Source organism: Sphaeramia orbicularis, chromosome 17, assembly GCF_902148855.1.
Source record: "Sphaeramia orbicularis chromosome 17, fSphaOr1.1, whole genome shotgun sequence".
NCBI lineage: Eukaryota > Metazoa > Chordata > Actinopteri > Kurtiformes > Apogonidae > Sphaeramia > Sphaeramia orbicularis.
In genome coordinates this window covers 52933957-52958073 of record NC_043973.1, presented here as the reverse complement: position 1 = coordinate 52958073, position 24117 = coordinate 52933957, and the positions used below count along the sequence as shown (strand labels likewise).

Here is a 24117-nt window from a genome sequence, read left to right as displayed (position 1 = left end):
CCTCCCAGCTTGTGTTGTCCAACCACTACAGATGGTCCAGAATGCAGCAGTGCGTCTGGTCTTCAATCAGCCTAAAAGGGCACATGTCACCCCATTACTTATTGAGTTACACTGTCTACCCATAGCTGCCCACATCAAATTCAAATCTTTAATCCTAGCCTACAAAATTCTCAGTGGGTCTGCTCCTACCTACCTAGGTGCAGTGATAAAAGCTTATGTTGCCCCACGACCACTCCGCTCGTCTGGGGAACGTTGTCTGGTGGTCCCCAGACCTTGTACAAGACAATCCAGGCTCTTTTCATGGGTCGTTCCACGTTGGTGGAACGTTCTACCGAGTACTACGAGAACAGAGGCATCCCTGCCTATCTTCAAGAAGCTCCTGAAGACCCAGCTCTTCCGAGAGCACCTCCTGTCCTAGCACTGTCAGACATTCCATTTTAAATATTTTAATAAGGTTTTTCCCAGGATTATCACAGATTTTCCCAGGATTATCTCTGGACCTGCTGCAGTGGTCCTGCCTCTCTCCTGCCTTCATCATCATCACTCACTTATCCTCAACTGCCTCCATGTGTCTCCCCCTACTCCCCCCTTCTCCCCCTCTCCCCCAGTCTCTATCTCTATCACTCTCTCTTTTTCTCTTTCTTTACTCTCTCTCTTTAACCCCAACTGGTCCAGGCAGACAGACATCCTCCAGGAGTCTGGGTCTGCTCGAGGTTTCTGCTGTTAAAGGGAAGTTTTTCCTCGCCACTGTCACCAGTCACAAGTGTTTGCTCCTGGAGGATTCTGTTGGGTTTCCGTAAATTGGCTTAGAGTCTGGTTTTTGACCAACTCTATATATAAAGTGTCATGAGATAACTTTTTTGTTGTGATCTGGCGCTATATAAATAAAATTTGATTGATTGAGTCATTTGATTGGTTTTCCCCTGTAAGTCGCTTTGGAAAAAAGCATCTCCCAAATGCATAAACATAAACATTTCCAACAGTTGTTGCACCACTGTATGTATGTTTGTGTCAGTTCTGCTTTTGAGTAGTGGGGTTGACCACTGAAAGGACTGACTTTATTTCTTTGACAAGTTTTAAATTTGACTTAGAGTTAGCCATCTAGTTTCATAACTACAGCAAGTAGGTTTATGAAACAAGTGCAGGACAAATAAAACTACTTAAAGTCATCACATGCCATTATGAAACGTTAATATATGACAAATAGAATAAAATAACTGTCCACGTGGACCCATATTTACACCCGCAGTAAATGACACTAATGATCACATGACCACAGCTGACAAACTGAACCCAACACCACCAGGTTCAGCAAAACAACTCCAATAAAACCCACTGAGAACCACATTTGGACTAATGGTACCTTACCTTAGAAAGTCCATCATGTGGAGTTATAGTGGTTACATCTCAACAGCTGGACAACAGCTGGACTACATGACTATAGCTGAAAATCCAACAGAACGGTTGTATAAGATATAAATGTATGCAAACGCAAACACATTCCAAAGCAAACAGAATTTACAACATAGATGTAGCTAATACAGGAAATACACTGGATCATGTGACAGAGGACGATATCTTATTAACTTACCGCTGGAGTTGTTAGCTCAGCAGTAACAGAAATGAATGTGTTTCGACGCCGAACTGTTGGCGCCTCGAGAACCCGGAAGTAGGTCCATATGTTGTCCGCCATTTTTAACAGTGGGAGTCTGTAAAAGTGTGGTTGTCAGTGTGTTTTCTCTACCGCTCTGATCCGTCCCTCACAACCACACACACTAAACTACAAACTTTACTGCAGGGTCGCTACACTATGAAAGGGGTGATGCAATATTCTTTGACTAATTTACTTGACTGAATAATAAGAATAATCTTCACTTATCAAGCATAATGCAATGAGATTTACAAAGAAACTGATAAAATACAATATGATAAAACAAAGGATGGAAACAAGTGTCTTGTGTTTAAGTAGAATGAAGGAGTCTGAAAACTTCATGAATTTTTTTGACATTTTTATCTGTTACTTCAAACTTACAGTCTGAAACCTGAATACACTTGGAATGAAAAACCTATCCCATCATCCCTCAGTCTGTACCATGTGATCTGAACAACCAATAGAATTATTCACACAACCACTGTAATGTTTAAGGACATCTTAAACTGGAGTAAATATTGCAATAAGTTCTTAAAGGTCGAATGAAAAACTAGAAAAGCACTCGGAGAGCACAGACCTCCGCCAAGGCAGATCAGTGTCCCCCCCCCCCCCCCAGGTATCTTGCACACAGACAGACAAACCAACACCGGCAAAAACACAATCTCCTTGGCGGAGGTAACAAACAGTAGAACATAAACAATTCCCTAATGTCCAGACATAAAGTTGTTATATTTTAACTTGTGGTTAGTATTTCATAATCCCCACACAGACAGCTGTGAGTCAGTGTAGTTCTGAGGTCAGGTACTTATTCTGAAAACATGCTGCATTTACACCTCTGGCAGAACAGAGGAGGCAGAGTTTTTGCACAAACGGTTTAACCGAGCTGCCATTATTGATGATTCATACACGGAAATGGACATTTTCATATTCAGGCAGATCACACAGCCGTCCTGTTCTCCCACACCAACAGTGGAAACACCAGCCACTGTCAGGAACACTCACCGGCTGTGTTGGCTGTTGTTCTTCTTCCCATTAGACTGGGAACCAGGTTTTCTGTAGCAGAATAAACTTCTTATCCTTCACTAAAGTTAATGTTGTACGCATAACCACGTACAGTCGGTTTCCGCTTGCTGCTCCATCTACTTACTTTCACTTTTGACGTCTACGTCATAGGTAGAAGTCTTAGTGCTTGTAGGACGAACTGAAATCCATCAGAGGGCGCCATCGGACAAGGAAACACGATGTAAACGTTATGACGCATTGAGTGTCATCAGTGTTTATCTTTCTAAAGAAATGACAATATGCATTATTTAATATCATGTAAATGTGGTAGATTTAACCACCCAGGCTAATTTCTATCAACAAAACAAAACAGACAAACACATAAGTACAAGAGCAAATAAAGACTGTAAGAGCCATTTGGATATTTAGTTTTTTTGTGGTCAAAGTTTATTTACTTTTTTGGTCTTTTTTTGTTTGTTTGTTTGTTCTTCGAATTTAGTATTATTATTTTTTTGCTAATTGTTTATTTTTGATTGTTTACCTTTTTGTTTAATATTTAGAACATATTTTTGGACTTTCATTGTTATTACTTTAATTCTTTAGTATTTAGCACCTTTTGTTTTTCTTGCTGGTTTATACCAGTGGTGACAGGATGAGCAGAAGAGGCAGCAAAGAGGTCTAAAAATCCTGAGTTGTCGTTTGGCTGCAAAACCTGAAAATAAAACACCTGAAATACATCTACAGTATGGACATTATGTTTTTGACTGCATTACCCACAAACCCATGGTGCATCTATGGTTATTTGAGTTATATTGAAGTCTTAAATTCAGTCACTCTTAAGTTGATTTAACTTGGATCACAAATAGTCATTACAAAGACATTAAAGAAAACATACAGACAGAAGCACATGGCTTTAGTCAAACTGTTTCTCAGTTGTGTGGGTATAATGATGCAGGTACACAGATCAACCATAACATTCATGGTACAAATCATAACTAGAAGCACTCGGACCTCCGCCAAGGCTGATCAGTGCCCCCCCCCCCCCCCCCCCCCCCTCCCCCCGTGGGCCCCCCCACCTCCGATCACCACCAAAATTTAATCATTTCTTCCTTATCCCATTTCCAACAAACCCTGGAAATTTCATCCAAATCTGTCCATAACTTTTTGAGTTATGTTGCACACTAACGGACAGACAAACAAACAGACAAACAAACAAACAAACCCTGGCAAAAACATAACCTCCTTGGCGGAGGTAATTACTTTATTAAAATGGTACCTTTCACCAGGTTGGATAATTTAGGCAGCAAGTGAACATTTTGTCCTTGAAGCTGATGTGTTGGAAGCAGCAAAATGAGAAACATTAGGAACTGGTGATGACTTGGTCAGAGCATCTCCACAACCGCAGGGGCCTCCACCATCCACCATAATCCCAGTCCCCCAAAAGGCTACAGTCAACGCCCAGAAGGACTAGAGACCAGTGACCCTAACATCTGTACAGCGTACATGAATGGAGTGGTGTATGGTCTACAGGGCAAAATGGGATGTACAGGATGAAAGTCACACACTTTTGGACACTGTCACCACAGACAATGGACACAGGTTTAGAGTAAATATGACAGATTTTAGCGGTTATCTTTTTATCTATCACCACATCAACATTAAAATAACCTGTAGCTGTAAATTATAGTTAGACTACTCCATTTCTTTCTCTGCTGTTCATTCATGTTTTTCACAGATAGCTTGTAGCTCCTCTGCTGTTGGGTACCGTTGTTGGAGAATGACTGCGCCTGTGCACAGAGTGACATTGTCTTTTCACTTATAACACTTGAAGTCAGAGTTGAACTTTAGTCATCTAAACGGACTGCACAGAAAAAACAGCAGAAAAAAAACTCCATTTGTAACGTAAGTAAGAAGCTGGGCCATACATTTTACTTCTGTCTTTTGGATTTATTCTTTTTTGTATCAGCTAAAATGCTTGAATATGCCTCAGTATTTAGGTGTTTTAGTTTCTGCAGCATTTGCATATTTTATATCAGTTCTTATAATAACATAAAACCATTAACCCAGCCCTGTTCTGAGAGGACACCTGTTTACCAGATGATTAGTTGATTTAAAAATAAATCAAATGCTGTGTAATATCTAATATTCCCAGTGAAAATATTGTCTTGTGATATGATAGGTGGATGGTTAATCTTTAGGAAGTGGGATTTTGTTGAGTATCTGAAAAATATTAGATGATTTTTTTTTTCAGAGTACAGAAGTGATATAAATCTATAAATCTTTATATGAAAAATTCTGTTAAACTTTTATTTTTAGGATCTCACTGGAACTGGTTCAAGCTCATTATTTCCATTTTTCCTAGAATTATGCCCTCTTTTTGGACAAAAAAATAAATCAAACTACACCCAACCTCATGAGGCTTTAATTGAATATTTTCACTGAAACTCAACACATGGAACTACAGTATATCCAACTTTTACAAGGTCTGACTACGTTTTCTCACTGGATTGATCAATATGTCTAAAGATAAATGCAGATAGCTTAATTTTATTTCCTTATTGTGCTACTGAATTGCAACCAAACTTTTTGAAAGGTTGCTGCAGTTTGTTAGTGTATCCACCAGAGGCTGTATTTGTCAGAGTGTCGTACGTAAAGACGAAAGTACAGTTAACTTTCGGTTTATCCCACAAAATAAGAGATACTGCACGCTGAAGCTTCAACAATCCCACAATAAGAGCTGTTTTATTATTACTATTAATATAGTAGTAGTAGTTGTAGTAATAGCAGAATTGTTATTTGTATTATCATTTATTTAAGGTGACCGTTTAAAAAAATGACTGAAAATATGAAACAGTGCAGGTGAAGTTTCCCTCTGGCTAAAGTTGACGTGTTCAGTTGTGTTTTTAAGTCGACCACTAAATTAAACCACTGAAATATCCAGTTTATTAGTAGATATCTGAAAGGAAGACACCAAAGCTTTTAACAAAATACAACCTGGAAACTTCAGCTTTGAGCAAACGGTTTTTTCAGAGATTTACAAGAGCTGATTGTACAGGTTATATAAAAAAATAAAATTAGATGTTAAATGTTTTTCAATGTGAGAATGTCCTTTGCTGATGCTTAAATGTTACTCTATATGGATGAAAGTATGTGGACACAATACTGTGGGAACAGTAATGACTAATGTCATAATATAGTTTTATATTGAAATAAATACCGTTGCATTGGTTAATTTAGTTTAAATTGTTATCTTTGCTTCTAAAATGCCTCAGAGATGGTTTTAAGTTAATATCTCCCAACATTGATTTTTTTTTTCATTTTTTTAAGCCATGACTATGATTTTAAATGTTCTACCTCTAAATTTCTAAAATATTTTGTGTGTAAATAGTAATTTTCTACCACAACTAACCATCTATTTTCTTCACATCTCACTGAGGAAGAAAACTCTCCCATTAAATTTTAAAGAAAATATTGATGTTTATATTTCAAATCAACATGAACACTTTTGTCCATATAGTTTAGAAACATATATGGGAAATAGCCTGAAAACAAAGATAACAATTTAAACCCAACTAACCAATGCAATGATATTTATTCCAATTTAAAACCATATTATGACATTAGTCATTATTCTTTTGTATCCCAGAGCCCTGTTAGAAAAGAAACACCTGAATTCAACTTGTCCACATACTTTTGTCCATATAGTGCACAGGAACTAATACAAACAGGATAAAAACATCTGAAACACAGGTAGAAACTGTTTCTGAGATCAGACTCCTGGTTTAACACCAAAAACCCTTCATATGAATCCATTACTAACCTGAATGTTTCTGTCACTGTTTCAATTTCAGGAAAAAGGTTTAAAGGTTTAAAGATCTGCTTTCAGCACATGTTCTTCCTGACTTTGGAACCTCCAGATAATCTCAAAAGTTCAGGTTGTGTGACGCTCCTGCAGCAGAAAACAGTTCGTTCATGGACGGAGGCGTTGCAGCCTTCGTCCCTGACTCTGGACGTCTGTTCACATGTCCACGTCCAAACGTCCTCTAGCAGGAGGAGGAAACCTGCTGCTTGTGGATCCACCTCTTCTTCAGCTTCTCTGCTTTGGCTTTTTCCTTTGAGGCTGAAAAATTGATGCAAAAGCAAAACAAGAGACGATAACATAATCATTAAAATTACTGATATTTAGCAGCAAAAGCAATGAAATATTATCAGCTGAAAGCATAAAAAATAAAAACATTTGTTATCTGTCATCAATATATCAACTGAAATCTAAATTCTGTTGTATTTTGGTCAGTTTGTGTCATTAACCCTTCGGCATCCAGGTGAGCATATAATGCACACATTCCACCTCATGTTATAAAAGGTCATTATTTTTCACAATTTGTTTTAGGTCAGAATTCAAACATTGTTCATTTTTGCATGATTTTTTAAAACTCTGACCCTGTTACTAAAATCAGCACACATAAAAAATGTTACATTCCTACACTAACACCCTTCTACCAAGTGAATACAAAATGTACACCGACATTTTAGCATTTAACATTTGACCTAGCACCAAAAATAATAATGTATATTAACAAATGTTACTGTTAATCATTGGCATATGCCAGGCTTAAAAAATTACTCATCCAATATTTATGTAGAACATTGAAAAAAAAAATTTATTTATTTTTTTTTTTTTTTTGCATTTTTTGCATTTAAAAAATTTGGTTCATATTACAATCATAGTATTAAAAACATGACAGTTATTGAGTATTGGTTTTTTTTTATGGCTAAAGTTGATGAAATATTAAAAAAAAAGGCAAAAAAAGGTAAAAAACAAACTGTATGAGAGACATTTTGACATTACTACAGTGCTGTGCAGATAATGTGCTTTTGGTTGTTAGAAGGACCTCGATGGGATAAACCGGTTGTATTTCTGCTAATTACAGAATTTACTAAGAACATTTTTTTCTTTTTTTTTTTTTTACACATGTTCAGCAGGAGCTCAGAGGGATGTTTAGCTTTCCTTGATGCTGTACATACCCCAGTCTTTCTTGACAAACTGCACCGCTGCTCCTTTATTCCTTCCCGTCTTGTTCTGCAGCGACAGCAGCTCGTTATCTGAAAGCAGAGACGAGTAAATCCATCAAAACAGTCGATGATGTCCGGATGAAAACCTGTTCTCCCTCCTGTCTATTAGGTGACTCATCTTTAACTTAAAAACCACAGGGAAGAGCTGCTCATTTAGGTTCCAAATCAACCCACTGATCATTCGTTTAGACCAGGGGTGTCAAACATACGGCCCGTGGGCCAAAACCAGCCCGCCAAAGGGTCCAACCGACCCATGGGATGAATTTGTGAAATGCAACAATTACACTGAAGATATTAACAATCATTTTAGTTCAGGTTCCACATTCAGACCAATAGGATCTAAAGTGGGTCAGACCAATAAAATAATAACAGAACGAGGCTTACATTGTTGGGAGCCGACAGCAAGGGTATATCCCCCAATTGGTAAATGGTAAAATAGTAAAGGGCTGGTACTTACATAACACTTCCACACTTTTATGGTGCTTAAAGTGCTTTACAAAGCCTCTCATTCACCCATTCACACACACACACACACACACACACACACTCATACACCACTCTCCCCCAATTCCTCTGCTATATGTAAACCTATCCACGATAATTATTAGGCAATCGGTATGAACTCAATTTGAGCTACATGAACCTGGTAGTGGCAGAATAATGGTCAGAGAACCCATTTTTCCCACAAAACTCCACCTAGTGAATGAAAATGACCCCATATGAACTCTGGATGGTAGACAGAACATGGACATTTGGAAGACCATCAATATGAACCACATTTGATCTCAATCGATCTATTGCTTGATTTATGTCCAAAAAACTGGTTTTCAACTAAAGCGCCCCCATGTGGATGACTTATATTACTCACGGAGAAGCTGAAATCCATAGGGTTCTTCCACTAGGGGTCCACTATGTTGGTTATGAAGGGAGACGAAATCCAACCAAATCTGTTCTAGTTGTCGCAAAACACCAAGGAGATCCAGCAGCTGATCTGACGGCATTTGGGTACAACAATTATATCCCCGCAACTCGATTTTGGAGATATAATAACCTATAAATAATGACAACTCCAAATTTGTCCCTTTATTTTAGTGTAAAAAAGTAAAATTACATGAAAATATTTACATTTACAAACTACCCTTTAACAAAACGTGAAAAACCTGAATATGAACAACCTGAAATGTCTAAAGAAAATTAAGTGTTATGTTAACAATATTCTGCCTGTCATTAAATGCTTTGAGTATTTGTAGATCTGCTGTGACCTGTAAGTTGCAATGAACGGCAAGCCCCCCCCCAGGCCCCTCACCACCAAAATTTTATCATTTCTTCCTTGTGCCAGTATCAACATTTCCTGAAAATTTCCTGAAAATCCGTCCATAACTTTTTAAGTTATCTTGCAAACAAACAAACAAACAACCACGCACGGGAGGCAGATCTGTCTTGGTGGAGGTCTGCACTCTCCGAGTGCTTTTCTTGTTTTATTTGAGATCACATTGGTCAGTATGTGGAACCTGAACTAAAAGGATTTTGACAACCTTGACTGTTAATACATTCACTGTAATTTTTGCACTTCAATCCTGCGGGCTGGACTGGAACCTGTGGTGGGCCATATTTGGCCTGCGGGCCGCATGTTTGAGACCCCTGCTTTAGACGGTGATGCAAGAGTGGAGCGTTTTTAAGATTTCCACTCTGGAAGGTAGTTTTACTTCTTTTATGTTTTCAACCCCGAAAAATGCCGCTGCCGTCAAAAGAAAGGAACATCTGATAAAATATTTTGTTGTTTTCATCCAAGAGCGTTGTCGTGTAAACTGGGCCTTACTTGTGCTCCTGCAGCTTCCTGGTCCGTAGAGTCTGGACTGGATGAAATCCTCAGCAGCTCGCTGCTGCATGGACGCCGCTGGCTCCTTGGTCACCGTCGTCACCGTGTAATTCCCCTTCAGACTGACACAGGAACAGTTTATTCTTTAACTCTTAGGCCCTCCTCAAATTTACCATACTCTGGTTACCTTCTTGGCAAAAATGTACACGCACAAAAAACTGCTATTAAATCATCATACATATATATTTTCTTTTTTTTTGTAAATCTTTTAAACATCTTCAGCCTTGCTAAAAACTGCCAAATATTCAACAATTTTCAGGATTTTATGAATGATGAACATTTGTATGCTTGTCATTTTCTTCAGTAAATATTCCTGATTGTGTTGAGATGTCTCTTGCTTTAGTAATGACATTCATTCTCTACATCAGATACCTGTGTGTGATGTAACACCCTGTTAGGTTGTGTTTTTTGTATATTGTTATTATTATTATTATTATTATTATTATTATTATAAGGTGGATTAAGTCACTGAAACCTTAGAGGTGAAATCCATGGCCCGTCACTGGTAAAAACCTAAACTGGAGGCAGTGTGTCCAGTTAATCAGACTGAAACGTCAGGACCAAAACTTTTTTAACCACAGTTTTCAACATGCAATGAATCACTGAAACTGCTGACTAAAAGTAAAAACAACATTCAGTTCCATACTTGCGGCTGTTTGCCAACCTCCCTCTCTTCTTCCCCCTCTTCATCGTCTTCTCATCCTCCTCCCCTTCATCTCCGTGAGAAAAGTCTGCATTTGGGAGAAAAACATTGAACTTGTTTACATCCACACTAACACTCCGATCATTACGCGATTTTTGGAGTTATCAGATTATTCAAGGGATCATGTAAACAATATAATCTGATCTGTTTTCTCAAATAACAGCAGTAATCTGATTATGAGAAATCAGATTAATACACCTGGATTTCTCCCCAATATTCCGATGTCTTCCTGAATGTATATGGGTTAAACTGATTTTATTCAGTTCTTTTACAACTGCACATGTGCAAATGCAATTAAAATAATAGAAAACTGAAGTTACGTAGTCAAAAGTGAGTGGAAGACAATAACAGGAAGTTTAAGTCTACAATCACTACGTCATACTCTAAAATAAATGTGATAATTCAATGAAACATCTAAATGAGGGTTTTTTGATTATCGCATTTCTGAAGTGCATGTAACACGTCATATCGCATTATTGCAATTATCTGATTGCTCCCAGTTATCTGATTTTTATGGTCATGTAAACAGGCTCAATGTCATCACTTTCTCTGTCTCTCTGAATAATGGCTTGAATTAAATGAGGCTTTACCTTCATCCTCGGACTCTTTCTGCTTCCTGGAAACAAAAACAAAAGTTAAAACTCACTTTGAAGATGAACAGAGGTGAATATTCAACTGAAAATCTGTGAGTCGCTCTTACTTTGAAGCAGCTGAGTCAATTTCCTCCAAGACATCAACTGGTAAGAGCTTTCTTTTCTGCAGGAAACAGAATACCGGTAAGTTCATAAAGTCCTGTAACCTGAGGGTCCGAAGGTTAAGTATTTATTACAAGTCAGATTCACACAGAAACAGAATTAGAATCATTATATGTAAAGTAACCAAAAATGTCAGGCAAATGTGACGAACTGTTGTGATGCCAACACAAAACAGTGGGCTTTTTCACCCTTTTCTTGCTCCTTATATCAATTTTACTGTGAATACTCGGGACCAAACCATGCAAAATTCAATGTGGCTGTAGTCAAAAGATTAAAGAAACAGAAAAACTGGTGAGTTTTCATTTTTATCCTGAGAAAAAATATACTTCTTAGTCCCAAAAGACAGTGTTTTATGTGACAAAAATAAGTGGAGGGACATTTATTCTCTTACAACATTGGAAATGTGTTGTTTCATCACTGAGCTGATTTGTTTTGGGTTTCTTTAAACTACAATATTTCCTACGTGTTTCAAATAGTGAGTTGACTGGTTTCATTGCACTGTTCAATATGTGTTAAACTGAATATGACAAATGCACAAATTTGAACAAACAATATAAACTAGGATGAAAAATTTTGCAAAAAGTTTTGTTATTAATGAAGATCCAATCAGTTAGACTTAGTGGTAGCGTGTATTTCTGTAGTGTTTTTCTATGCGGTACATTCACCCATTTACAGACTGACTCACATGCAGTGGAAAAGACAATGATGACACTGATTCAGTCTCTTGCTCAAGGACTCTTCACCATGTGGCCAATGTCCTGGGATCAAACCATTAACCTCTCTGCTTGTGATCAGTGCACATAAGCCCTTCAGAAACTTACAACTCAAGGTCTCTTCTGTATTCTTGCCTAATCTGACGGGTTAACGCTATTCTGCACATTTTGTTACAGGTTAAAATCCACTTACATGACTCCATAACTGTACCATCGGGACCATGAGTGGAAAAGTTATGAGGAGTCACATACTCTTAAACCAACACACTGACCTTCTGTTCCTGGAAGAGCTCTTGTCTTTTCCTTCTTTTTTCTTTCAGCAGCTCCTTTTCCCTGCAAACGTAAATATGATAAACATAGATTGAAATAAATCATGACTCATCTGCATTTCATATGATGACATGAAAACAGCAACAATTTCCAGGTTTGTAGAAAAGATAAGGTAAACACAATATTAAATTGTTCTTGAACAAACACGTAGTGATAACATGGTCAAGTTGAAATTACATATTTTTGGGAATTACCATTAATATCACCATGAATAAAAATCAAGAAGAGACTTTCCAGATGTATAATCTTGTGTATACTGTTGTAGGGAAAACACCCAGGTATAAATTATTATGGTGGAATATAGTAGTAATTTACTCATCCATTTAACAAAACATGATATATACATGCATACAGTTTGGATTTCTATATTAAACATGGGCGAAAAGGTGTAGGCAGAAGCAACAGCTTATTTATGCCAACCCTATTTACAAGAAGGAAAGCTGCAGAAACAAATGAAGATAACAAGATGGTACAGTTTTAAACAATAATATAAATAAACAAATAATATAATCTGAGCAAAATCTTAGATTCATACTGATAACTGGCTTAGTTTATCCTTATATATTATATTTATTGAATACCTTACTTTTAAACATCCTTTTAAATGTGGTTACTGACGTGCATATGTTTAATTCTTTATCAAGGTTGTTCCATAATTTTACGCCAATTACAGATCTACATTTGCCTTTTGTGTTGGTCCTTGCCTTTATTTTTTTGAACATACAGGTCCCCCTGAGACTGTACAGAGAACAGCTCCTGTCTGCAGGTGGAAGTAGGTTGTTGTGTCCCTTATAGACAAATACAGCAGTGTTGAGGAAGGTTTTAGTAAATGTGAAGATGTATCAACGCCGATGTGACAAGCAGCATTTAACTCATCATCACTCATGAATAAATTATTAGACTATATTCCGTCTTATTATTAGCCTGAAAATTCTTCAGCAACGGAATATTAAACTGACTTCTGTCCTACACGGGGAGCAGTTAGCTTAGCTGCTAGCTAGCTGAGTTAGCTACTGCACCTTCTGGCTGTTTCCAGCGCCTGTTTCATGCTCCGCAGAGCCTGCGCCCTGGAGTCCTCGAAGGTCACCTCTTCTGGAGCTTCATCATCACTAGAATCGAGCACCAGATTAAAATTATCCGACTGCGTTTTGCTCTCCATCTTCATCACCAGCGAAGCTACTTCTCCACGTTGTTTCTTCGCTACGTTCACCCGGATGTTGACATTCGCCGTCACCCTGCGCTGTGTGGGGTTTTCCCTCTAGCGGTCCGGAGGGGAATTACAACTACAAGGTACAAGGATACGACAAGTTAATTAATACAGCCAGTGTGTCTGAGTGAGTGAGAAAAGGACCCAGTGTGAAATCACACTGCATTTAATAACACTGATTATGATCACCTGCATTAGGCTGCATTTGACTTATTTATTTATTAAAGGAGTGATATTTTGCTATTTTTAAATGGAATTATGCATTTTCAAACATTTCCCTATGGTCTACATAAACTGTAATTGCGCTGCTTGGGTTTGAATTCTTCATTAATTCAACTCCACAGGTCCATCTTCAACCTTATTTCTGAGTAATGACACCAGAAAGGTGGTTTTGAGTACTGGCCCTTTAAATGCAAATGAGCCACTTCAGGCTCCACCCCCTCCAGGTTGTTGACTGTGCTGCTTTGACACGTTCAACCACTTGTGTTCGTTAATACAACCAGCGACTGAAAATTTCAAGTAATCAGCTTGAATTTGGACATATTTTCAGTATGGACTACAACCGCTGCTGCTGATAAACAATTATGTCGTACTCGGAGAAATGTTAACCTTATATGTGTAAATGTCCTGATATAACTAGTTATAAAACGTAACAAATTAAAACAATTAAAACGGGTTGCAGAAATCCACTCCATTTTTGCCAGAATGATTAAAAAGACAACTTTGCAGCACCTAGAGGGTTCAAATTCAAACTTTATGAACTATTATGGTCCAAATACACAATTAAATGTACCAAAGACTAATAAAAGTGGGTTTAGATAATTATGAGCCCTTTAAAAAAAAAAAAACAACCTTGGCTAGAAATTGAGTAGTTGACGATTTAGGCCAAAAAGTAATTTTTGTTCAAAAAAATTACTCCACAATTATTTTAGGCAGGCAAAAACAAAAACCATACAAGAAACCAATGGGTTACAGCAAATAAAAATAACAAAAAGAAAATAATCAATGTATGATAAGTGCTCTTTGAGGAAGTAAAATTGAGATTTAATGAGAATAGTATTTTATGTTATTTCTACATGAACAACATAAAATACTTTTGTATAAACTGTATGTTACTCCTCTTCAGGTACATGAAATGAAATGTGTTGTTTATTCAATGAAATTTTGACTGAAATATTACAACAGATTTTTTTCTTCTTCGTTCCATTATTACTATAGATGTTTGTCGCAGTAAAAGTTACATGAAAATATAACGTGTTTTATTTTGAAAACCGTGGCCGGAAGTCTCATATGTCTTACTTCCGGTTTGGTATCCGTAGCAGGTGTCGTTAACAGATCAGAGCCGCGGACTAACGGGACTCCGGCTCTTCCACCCATCATGCACCCACTGTTGTTCGCGTTCCTGGCCGCCGCCGGTGCCTCCGCCTGGGGCTTCCCGGGGCCGGCCGGGCCCTGCCTCGCCCCGCTGCAGTGGGAGGGCCGCTGGGTGATGTACGACCACGGCACCGGGAGGAACAGCCGGGCCGCCGTGTCCTACGACGCCGTGAATCAGCGGCTCCGAGTCCTGCAGCAGCACAAGAAGCACACGCCGTGTCAGAGGTAAGAACCACCCGAACACAAGCAGGCCAATGTTTTTAAAGCAGAGTATGAGATTTAGAACAGATTCACTGGGTTTATTCCATCATTAGTGCATCTGTTTTGTAGTTTATTAACTTTTACTGTGACAAACATCTACAGTCATGACGGAACAAAGAAAAAAAGTCAGTTGTTGATAATTCAATCAAAATTTCATTAAAGAAAAAAATACATTTCATTTTCTGAAAAAAGTAATAACATTTATGCAATTATTAAAGTGGAAAAAAAACAGCACAATAAATGTTTAAATCTGACTTTGACATCCTCAAAGAGCACTTAGTTATGTTTGTTTTTTTAAAAAATCATTTTAGTTATTTTTATTCAGTTATTCATTTGTTCATCCGTCGTTGTCTTTGCCATCCTAATAGTCCTGCCTTGTTCAAAGAATGGTTTAAGAATGTAAGGCACGAAATACAGAAGTGGTGAAAGTCTGTTTTATTCTATAATCATATGTAGTATGTATTATATGTAGAGTCAGGGCACATTTAAGAATGACTGAAGACAAAAATAATTAACAATAAAAACTGAAATATTAAGGCGGTTGTTCCATTTGGTTCATGCATAAATGTAAACACAGAGCCTGTTCTGTGGTTTATCAGCCGGCTTTCCCTCTGTTTACTGTTTTTTTTTTTAAGAGCACATACAGGTTTTGTTTACCGCTGCAGTGTTGTAATAATCCATCAGGCCTGAAGTCTGCAGTTGGGAAATATTCAAGGCTAAACCCTGTTTATCGACTTTGGATTGTGTTCAGTACTTTGGCATCAGTTCTGTTCACGTAACCCATCACACTTGCACTCATTCATCCTCCAGTTTTTTGATCATCATCCTCTTCCTCTTCTTCACCATCCTCTTTTTTCCTCTTCTTCATCTCCCACTTCTTCCTCTTCATCTTCTTCTCTCTCTCTTTATCTTACACTTCTTCCTCTTCATCTTCATCATCCTCTACTTACACTTATTCATCTTCCGTTTTTATCATCATCCTCTTCCTCTTCTTCCTCCTTTGTCATCCTCTTCCACTTCTTTTTCTCTATCATCCTCTTCCTCCTTCCTTTTCTCCCTCTCACTCTTCTTTTTGTTCAACGTCATCCTCTTCTTCTTCCTCCTCTTCTACTTCTTTTTCTTCATCATCCTGTTCCTCTTCTTCTCTCTTTTTCTTCTTCTTCTTCAGGTTTTTCGAGTACATCTACTTGTACCAGATGAAGGTGATGTTCCAGATCGATCAGAAGACCAAGGAGTGCTCAAAGGTGGCTCTGAGCGACGCCTGGGATCCCTTCGACATCCCAGACAACTCCACATTTGAGGACCAGTACTTCATCGGAGGCCCCGGGGACAACGTGGAGGTCCAGGAGTGGTCCGACAGGAAGCCGGCTCGTCAGCGTGAGTCTGGGTTTTAATGTGATCGATGCTGTATAATGGACACTTGGCTCTTCAAATTGACTAAATAACACTACTTTACTGCAAAATAATTGGCTGTAAACTTACTGGAATTTCTAAGTCTATCAGCTGCATGAGTTTAGTTTTCTAAAAAAAAAACAAAAAAACCAAAAAAAAACAAAAAACAAAAAAAACAATGAACAGTTTTTTTTTTTCCCCACTGTTTTCATTTTTCTCCAGGTTTTCACTATGATTTGTGGGTGGCGTAGAGGTTGCATTTAAATTTTTTTTATTTGGCCATGAACTACATTTTCACACAGTAACTGATGCTTATTGACAAGGTAATCATCATGACCTGAAGTAATCCTTCACATTTTTATGCTGTAAAAAATAACACTGGTTAAATAAACTTGGAAGAGCCTGAACTTCCATGTAGTCTGACTGTAAATTAACTAAAAACATAGTAGAGAGTCTGTTTTAATCTTCAGAAAAACGCATACTTACCACACCTAAGTGTTATAATTACAGGGAAAATCCTGTTATCAGAAAACACCAAAAAGTAAATGTCACAAACCAGATTATTTTGTATTATAATGTTTATTTGTCTGATAATATTCAAATAAACCCTTTTTTTTTCTCAGATTCAACCTGGAAAGTATGGAAAAACATCTCCACCTGTATTGAAACAGCTGATGATCCTTTATTTTTTGATCAGCTAATAAAAAGCAGATCAACTTGAACTCCTTCTTATTAATTTCTAAACCACCAGTCTGTCAGCTCAGTTATATTTATTCGATGCTTATTTGCCGAGTCTTACACATTGTTTTTTTTTTTCTTGTATTACTGTTTATGATGCATGAATTCTGTCTTTATTTCAGTGTTTGCGGTTGTAATGATAGTAATGACCACTAGATGGCGACACATGTAAGTTTGAAGCCAAATGAGGTCATTTCCAGGTTTAGAAAAACATTTGGGTGTGGCTGGATCATCCTTTTTGCTCTGTTCGGTTCAGACTGAGTGAAATGAGCTGAAGCATCTGAGTGTCAGCCATGATAGGAGTTTTTTTTTTTTTTTTTTTTTTTTTTATTAAATGGTGATAGTTTAATTTAGCAATAATGGCCTCTGTAATAACATATGAGAGAAAAAGCACAAAATGTAGCTTATATAGTCAGCCAAATGGGATGTTTTTGTATTTTTATTAAATGAAAAATCAAAACCCCAAGACATTAGTTACATCAAGTAGTTATAACCTTCAAAAAGTTGCCATTTTATTTATTTATTGTTTTACTTTTTAAGTTTCTTGCATTTTTTTCTGTTTTTTTTTTTTTTTTTTTTTTTTTTTTTACATATAAGCATTTATTTTAAATTTATTGTATTTTAAAAGAAAGATCGATAAACTAAGTGTTAGGGCTGGATGATGTGGTAAATACTGTCACTATAAACATTTTCATATGAATTAATATGACAACTTCAGATTTAAGTGAATCCAAATTCCAGACGGTGCAATATATACAGTTACGGAAAAAAAATTATTAGACCATCAAAAGTCATCAGAAACAATGGTTATGTAATCAAGTACTAACTCCTGTGTGTATCATGTGACTAAAACAGACAGAAAAGAAAACATGGAATGCCTAAAAGCACTGTTTTTGTCAGTACAATGCCATAGATATTGATGGAAGAACTGAAGTGATTTTGGTTATTATCAAGAAAACATGTTAAATGGATAGATATCAGCTCTGAAATTAAACTACTATGAGCTATTTTTATTGTTATCATTATATTTGTCCAAACAAATGTACCTTTAGTTGGACCAGGCATTAAAATGATCAAGAAATTGAAGAAAGGAGAGCAGAACATTTCTAATAACATTTAACCCACTGTTCTGCCTCCTTCAGCCTGATTCCATGCCTTCACGTCCTGAATATCCATAGTTTAGTGTTTATTTTATTTATTTTTTTTTTTGTTTGTATTTGTATATTTATATTATTTTTATTTGACACCAACAAGTGTTAAAAGTATAAACCCTATTATTATGTTATCCTAATGGCGGTCATGGTCTGAGGTCAGTGTGCTTTTGCATCCACCAGATGAAACGTGGGTGGGCGTTTACACCCTGAAGGACTGCTACCCGGTGCAGGAGACGTACACCAGGAACAGCAGCGTCACCACCTCCACCCGCTTCTTCAACATCCAGCTGGGCATCAGTGACCCCAATGTCTTCACCCCGCCCAGCACCTGTCAATCAGCCCGGCCCCAGGTCATGGACCAATCCCACTGCTGAGGCGTTGCGTCGTTTGGACAACTGCTCATTTTACAAACATACTTTTTAAGATAACTTTTTAGCCAGCCTTTAGCTTCTTAATTATGCTTGACTAAAGCTATTAACCCATAAAGACCCAAAAAGCCACTGGCAACGACCACAGTCATCTACTGATCTACACTGTTTAATACCTGTTGATCCACTAATCCTATCAATACATGGAAATAACTGGTGTACAAGACAGTTTGTTATCTATTCTTGGTCATCAGATATGATCCATTTGGACGTTCAGAGGCTTCATAGTTACCGTGGAAACACTGTCATCTTCTACATCAGGAGAGTCAAACCTGTTTTAGTTTAGGGGCCCCCTTTCAGCCCAATGTAATCTCAAGCGGGCCGGACCAGTAAAATAATAACAATGAACAAAGTGAAATCACATTATGAATTATAAATGTTTGCATCTACAAACTATCCTTTAAAAAAGTGAGAATAACATGAACAACCTGAGATTTCTTAATATAATATGTGCAATTTTAACAATATTCTGCCCTAGTTTATCATTTAGACATGTACATTACACCTTAGAGGTTGCATTGGATCTACAGATACACAAAAAATTTAATAACAGGCAGAATATGATTGAAATTGCACTTTTCTTAAGACATTTCAGGTTGTTCATATTTTGCTCGAGTTATTCACATTTTTTGTTAAAGGATAACCCGTATATACAAACATTTTCATGTAATTTTACTGTGGAGTCATTATTTATAGGTTACTATGATCGTATTTTACTGGTCTGACCCACTTGAAACCAAAATAGGGCCCCTGAATTAAAATGATTGATAATATCTTCAGTGTAATTTTTGCATTTCATAAATTCATTGCACAGGCCAGATTGGACCCTTTGGCTGGCTGATTCTGGCCCTCGGGCTGCATGTTTGAGACCCCTGTTCTACTGCATTGATTGACCAGTAAAACCCATGGAGTTTAAAAATTATAGTGGATGGAGATACTTCTTTTATGGTCATTTATTGATTTCTTCGCTGAAAGAGTCACTTTTTCTTCAGTTTTCTCTAATCATGTAGATGTTCATGAAAGGGTTATTATATAATGAACCCTCAACTTTAATCTGAGCTTTCATGAACATCTACATAATCAGTGAATTAGATATGGGAAAATACCTGATTTTCAAAGAAATTAACACAAAATACAGATGATAATATTATAATAAATAGAGATAAATAAAGAAAGAAAGGATAAATAGAGATCAAAATTATCAAAATATATATATACCTTTTTTTCTTGTTTGTGATATTTTGTGCCTATGTTTAATGTGTAAGTTTGTGTTTTACAAACTCTCAGCTACATTTGTCCATGGGGATAGTGACTTGTTTTGTGCTTTTGTGTGTGTGTGTTTGCACTATCGCTGTAAAAAAAAAAAAAAAACTCAATCAAAAATATCCTTGAAAAAAAAAATTAATAAATAGAGATCAAAATTCATTTGGGAACTGCCACAAAAGTAGCACTGGGTCTTTATGGGTTACAGTTAGTTTTATGTTTTACTTTGGAAAATAAACTTTTTCATATAGGTCAAATCCGATTTTTGGATTTTCAGTTGGTTACTTCACTGAGCTGATTTTGAGGATGTTCTAACATATGAATTAATGGCGAATAAGAAATTTAATTTATTGTTTTAATCGTAGGTCAAAAATAATTCAAATACTGTGGAAAACATTGCAACACTGAAATAATAAACATGATCAGAGTGTGCTTGTGTGGTTATCAATGAAAATACAGAGAAAAACAGGTCCACCTGGTACAGAAACGTGAGACACAGAAGCGAGGATTGTGGGTCTGATGTATGAAGGATGATGCTGACGGGGACACAAGGAGATTTTCTCCATCCCGACCTTAAATCAAAATTGATTCCCCCTGGATTAAAGAAAAACGAATAATCATCTACATACGTGTTGACTTAATGATGAATTGTTCTTTAGCTATAATAATTTCCATAACAATACCCAAACAGCAAAAGTAAGGAGAATCTTACATGAACATATTGGCGAGTGACATGTTTACTGACTAAGGCTTGCTTCATACAGAGAACAGAGAAATTGGCTCGCCTTCTACAGGTTCATTCTAGCTGAAACATCTCACACCTCAGGAGAAACTCAGGTGTCGAACTCGTGGGGAATCTTCCGGTTTCCGCATTAGCCACGCCCACTTCGAATACCTGACCAATCGCGCACACCGCACGAGAAGAAAGTTCTGTCCGGAAGGTGCGTGCGACAGAAAAAGACGTAGTTTTGTCCTCCCTAGGAGCAAGAAAGAAATTCTCTAAATTAGTTCTTATTTTTCCTTGTTGTATACCATGACTGTATATTCTTAGTAAAGATTTCTTTTTTTCTTTCAAAAACGAAAATTCTCTGTACTCGCGGACTATGACCCAGGCGCATTTTCCTTTGCTCCTCCCACTCCGGTACCCGGACTAAACCATATCTGAAATAAGAAAGGGGAGGGTGACTTGTTTTGATTGTTTTTGCCAACAACAAAACAAAATTAGCACACGGAAACTAGTAAGTTTATTAGTGCTTTATTAAGCAAATACTCCTTTATGGTGATAGATCAAAAACTTAAAGGCTAATGTTCTATTATTTTGTGGAGCCCCTGTCAGTTACGGGTCCTTAGAACCACTCTTCTCCGCCTGTTATTATCGCCACAAAGTTCTGAATTTCAACTCGTGATTATATTCTGTTTTATAATTGTGTGAAGGGATGAAAAGCACTTTCTGTATTCGGCTCATCTGCACCTCAACCCTCCACTCTTCCATACATGTCCTCGTCTCCTCCCCTTTACGTCTGATGGGTGGAACCAACATGTGTGGATCAGAGCTCAAACTACTTTCACTTCTGTTGAGGTGAAAATAAACGAGAGCAGAAATGGCGCAGAAAGGAGTTCAACTGGATCAAGAGGCATTTTCCTGTTCGATCTGTTTGGATCTACTGAAGGATCCGGTGACTATTCCCTGTGGACACAGCTACTGTATGAGCTGTATTAAAAACCACTGGGATGAAGAGGATATGAAGAACATCCACAGCTGCCCTCAGTGCAGACAGACCTTCACACCCAGGCCTGTCCTGGTCAAAAACACCATGTTGTCAGTTTTAGTGGAACAGCTGAAGAAGACTGGACTTGAACCTGCAGCTGCTGACCACCACTACGCTGGAGCTGAAGATGTGGTCTGTGATGTGTGCACTGGGAGGAAACTGAAAGCTGTCAAGTCCTGTCTGGTGTGTTTGGTCTCCTACTGCCACCAACACCTTCAGCCTCATTATGAATCTGCTGCCTTTAAGAAGCACAAGCTGGTGGATCCATCAGAGAAGCTCCAGGAGAACGTCTGCTCTCGTCATGATGAGGTGATGAAGATGTTCTGCCGCACTGATCATCAGTGTATCTGTTATCTGTGCTCTGTGGATGAACATAAAGGCCATGACACAGTCTCATCTGCAGCAGAAAGGACTGAGAGGCAGACAGAGCTGGAGGTGAGTCGACAGAAAATCCAGCAGAGAATCAAAGACAAACAGGAAGATGTGAAGGTGCTTCAACAGGAGGTGGAGACCATCAGACGCTCTGCTGATGAAGCAGTGGAGAAGAACGACAAGATCTTCACTAAGCTGATTCGACTGATGGAGGAAAGAAGGCGTGATGTGGAGAAGCAGATCAGATCCAAGGAGGAAACTGAAGTGATTCGAGTTAAAGAGCTGGAGTCGAAGCTGGAGCAGGAGATCACTGAGCTGAGGAGGAAAGATGCTGAGATGGACAAACTGTCACACACACACGACCACAACCAGTTTTTACTCCAGTATCCATCAGTGTCCAAACTCAGAGAAGATCCAGACTCATCTAGCATCAAAACATGTCCTGTGAGTTACTTTGAGGATGTGACAGCAACTGTGTCAGTGCTCAGAGATAAACTACAGCACAGTCTGACAGAGGAATGGACCAACATCTCACTGAGAATCACTCAACCACATGTTTTACTACAACCTGAACCACAGACCAGAGTAGAATTCTTAAAATATTCACGTAAAATCACTTTGGATCCAAACACAGTGAATGAACATCTGTCACTGTCATTGGGGAATAAAAGAGCAACATTTATGAATTGCAAACAGAAATATCCTGATCATCCAGACAGATTCAGTGACCTTTGTCAGGTCCTGAGCAGAGAGAGTCTGATTGGTCAATGTTACTGGGAGGTGGAGTGGAGTGGGAGTAACATATGTATCGCTGTTGCATATAAGAAAATTAAGAGAAAAGGGAGCTCTAATGAATGTGCATTTGGACACAATGACAAATCTTGGGTTTTATGTTGTAACAGTGGCATTCCTGTATTTTGGTACAACAGGGTCAGCTCTCCTGTCCCAGGTCCATTTCCCTCCAGAATCGGAGTGTACCTGGATCACACAGCAGGTATTCTGTCCTTCTACAGCGTCTCTGAAACTATGACTCTGATCCACAGAGTCCAGACCACATTCACTCGGCCTCTGTACGCTGGACTTCGGCTTCTGGGTTATAGAGACACTGCACACTTCTCTGAACTCTAGTAAACTTTGAGTCACCAGTCGATCAGGTCCATCTTTGTTTCTCTGCCTTTGTCTTTGTGGCTGTTAAAGTGTCTGCAGGACAGAAGATGTTTCTAAAGGAAAACCAAACACTGTCTTCCATCTGCAGGATTCACTGAGCTGTCATTATCTGAGGAGCATTTCCATATTTCTTAAAGCAAACATTCTTGTAGTTGGTCATCTTTCAAAGTCGTGTATTTGAAGTCATGCAAAGTATATATGACTTCAAACATATAGAATAAATCTTTGTCAAGACAATGTCATTTTAGTTTCCTTATTTCTCAACATAAAATCCTAAAAAAAAAAAAAAAAAACATCACAGGGGAATAATTGTTATTACTGTATTACTTATAATACTTCAGTCTACCATATGTTACAAGCTAATTATATTGACTATATGTAAAATTAAAGGCAAAAAAGGTTTCACTGTTAATGTCTATTTTGCACGTTAATAGTTTTTAGAAGTTAAATGATGAGTTAATGTTTGTCATGTTTGACCAAAATGTGCAACATATGAACTGTAAGTAAGTAATAGAGGTAATTCAGAGGTCTCTTATTCTAACCTGGTACATTTTCATGCAGATTATAGTAAAACAATTTATAGATTTCTCCTCCGCTCAGTTAATCAAAAAATATGATTTTCTTTTAAGAATATATATATTTGGTTTTTTTTCTTCGTGTACTGTACAGACATGTATGCCTCTTTATTGTGTCTCTGCGTAAGTGACTGTACTCCAGGACTGCACTTGATTAACAGAAATAAAAAGACATCAAAATACATCTTTGACTCTGAAATACACAGTTATATCAGTGTTTCTCAAACTGTGGGGCGGGTCCCCTAGAGGGGATGTGAAGGCTTGCCAGAGGGTCATAGGATCACTCCTGGGTGTGATTTTTTTTTTTTTTC

General features: G+C 37.7%; 3 protein-coding genes across 3 annotated transcripts; 2 read left to right on the top strand and 1 right to left on the bottom strand.

The window, feature by feature from the left end:
• Positions 1-6349: 6349 nt before the first annotated feature.
• nol7 (nucleolar protein 7) lies at positions 6350-14690 on the bottom strand. Its single transcript, XM_030160653.1, has 9 exons — positions 14613-14690; positions 13126-13364; positions 12049-12109; positions 11009-11064; positions 10899-10924; positions 10252-10336; positions 9546-9667; positions 7679-7756; positions 6350-6773 (listed from the first exon to the last, which is right to left on the bottom strand). Exons 1-9 carry the CDS (start codon positions 14688-14690, stop codon positions 6697-6699), a joined length of 822 nt encoding a protein of 273 aa, XP_030016513.1. The 3' UTR covers positions 6350-6696.
• Positions 14623-19142, top strand: epdr1 (ependymin related 1). Its single transcript, XM_030160194.1, has 3 exons — positions 14623-14912; positions 16117-16325; positions 18413-19142. The coding sequence occupies exons 1-3, from the start codon at positions 14692-14694 to the stop codon at positions 18604-18606; spliced, it is 624 nt and encodes a 207-aa protein (XP_030016054.1). The 5' UTR covers positions 14623-14691; the 3' UTR covers positions 18607-19142.
• Positions 19143-21359: 2217 nt separating this feature from the next.
• Positions 21360-23969, top strand: LOC115437090 (E3 ubiquitin/ISG15 ligase TRIM25-like). The gene is made up of 2 exons (XM_030160191.1): positions 21360-22508; positions 22994-23969. The coding sequence occupies exons 1-2, from the start codon at positions 21525-21527 to the stop codon at positions 23084-23086; spliced, it is 1077 nt and encodes a 358-aa protein (XP_030016051.1). The 5' UTR covers positions 21360-21524; the 3' UTR covers positions 23087-23969.
• Positions 23970-24117: the final 148 nt, after the last annotated feature.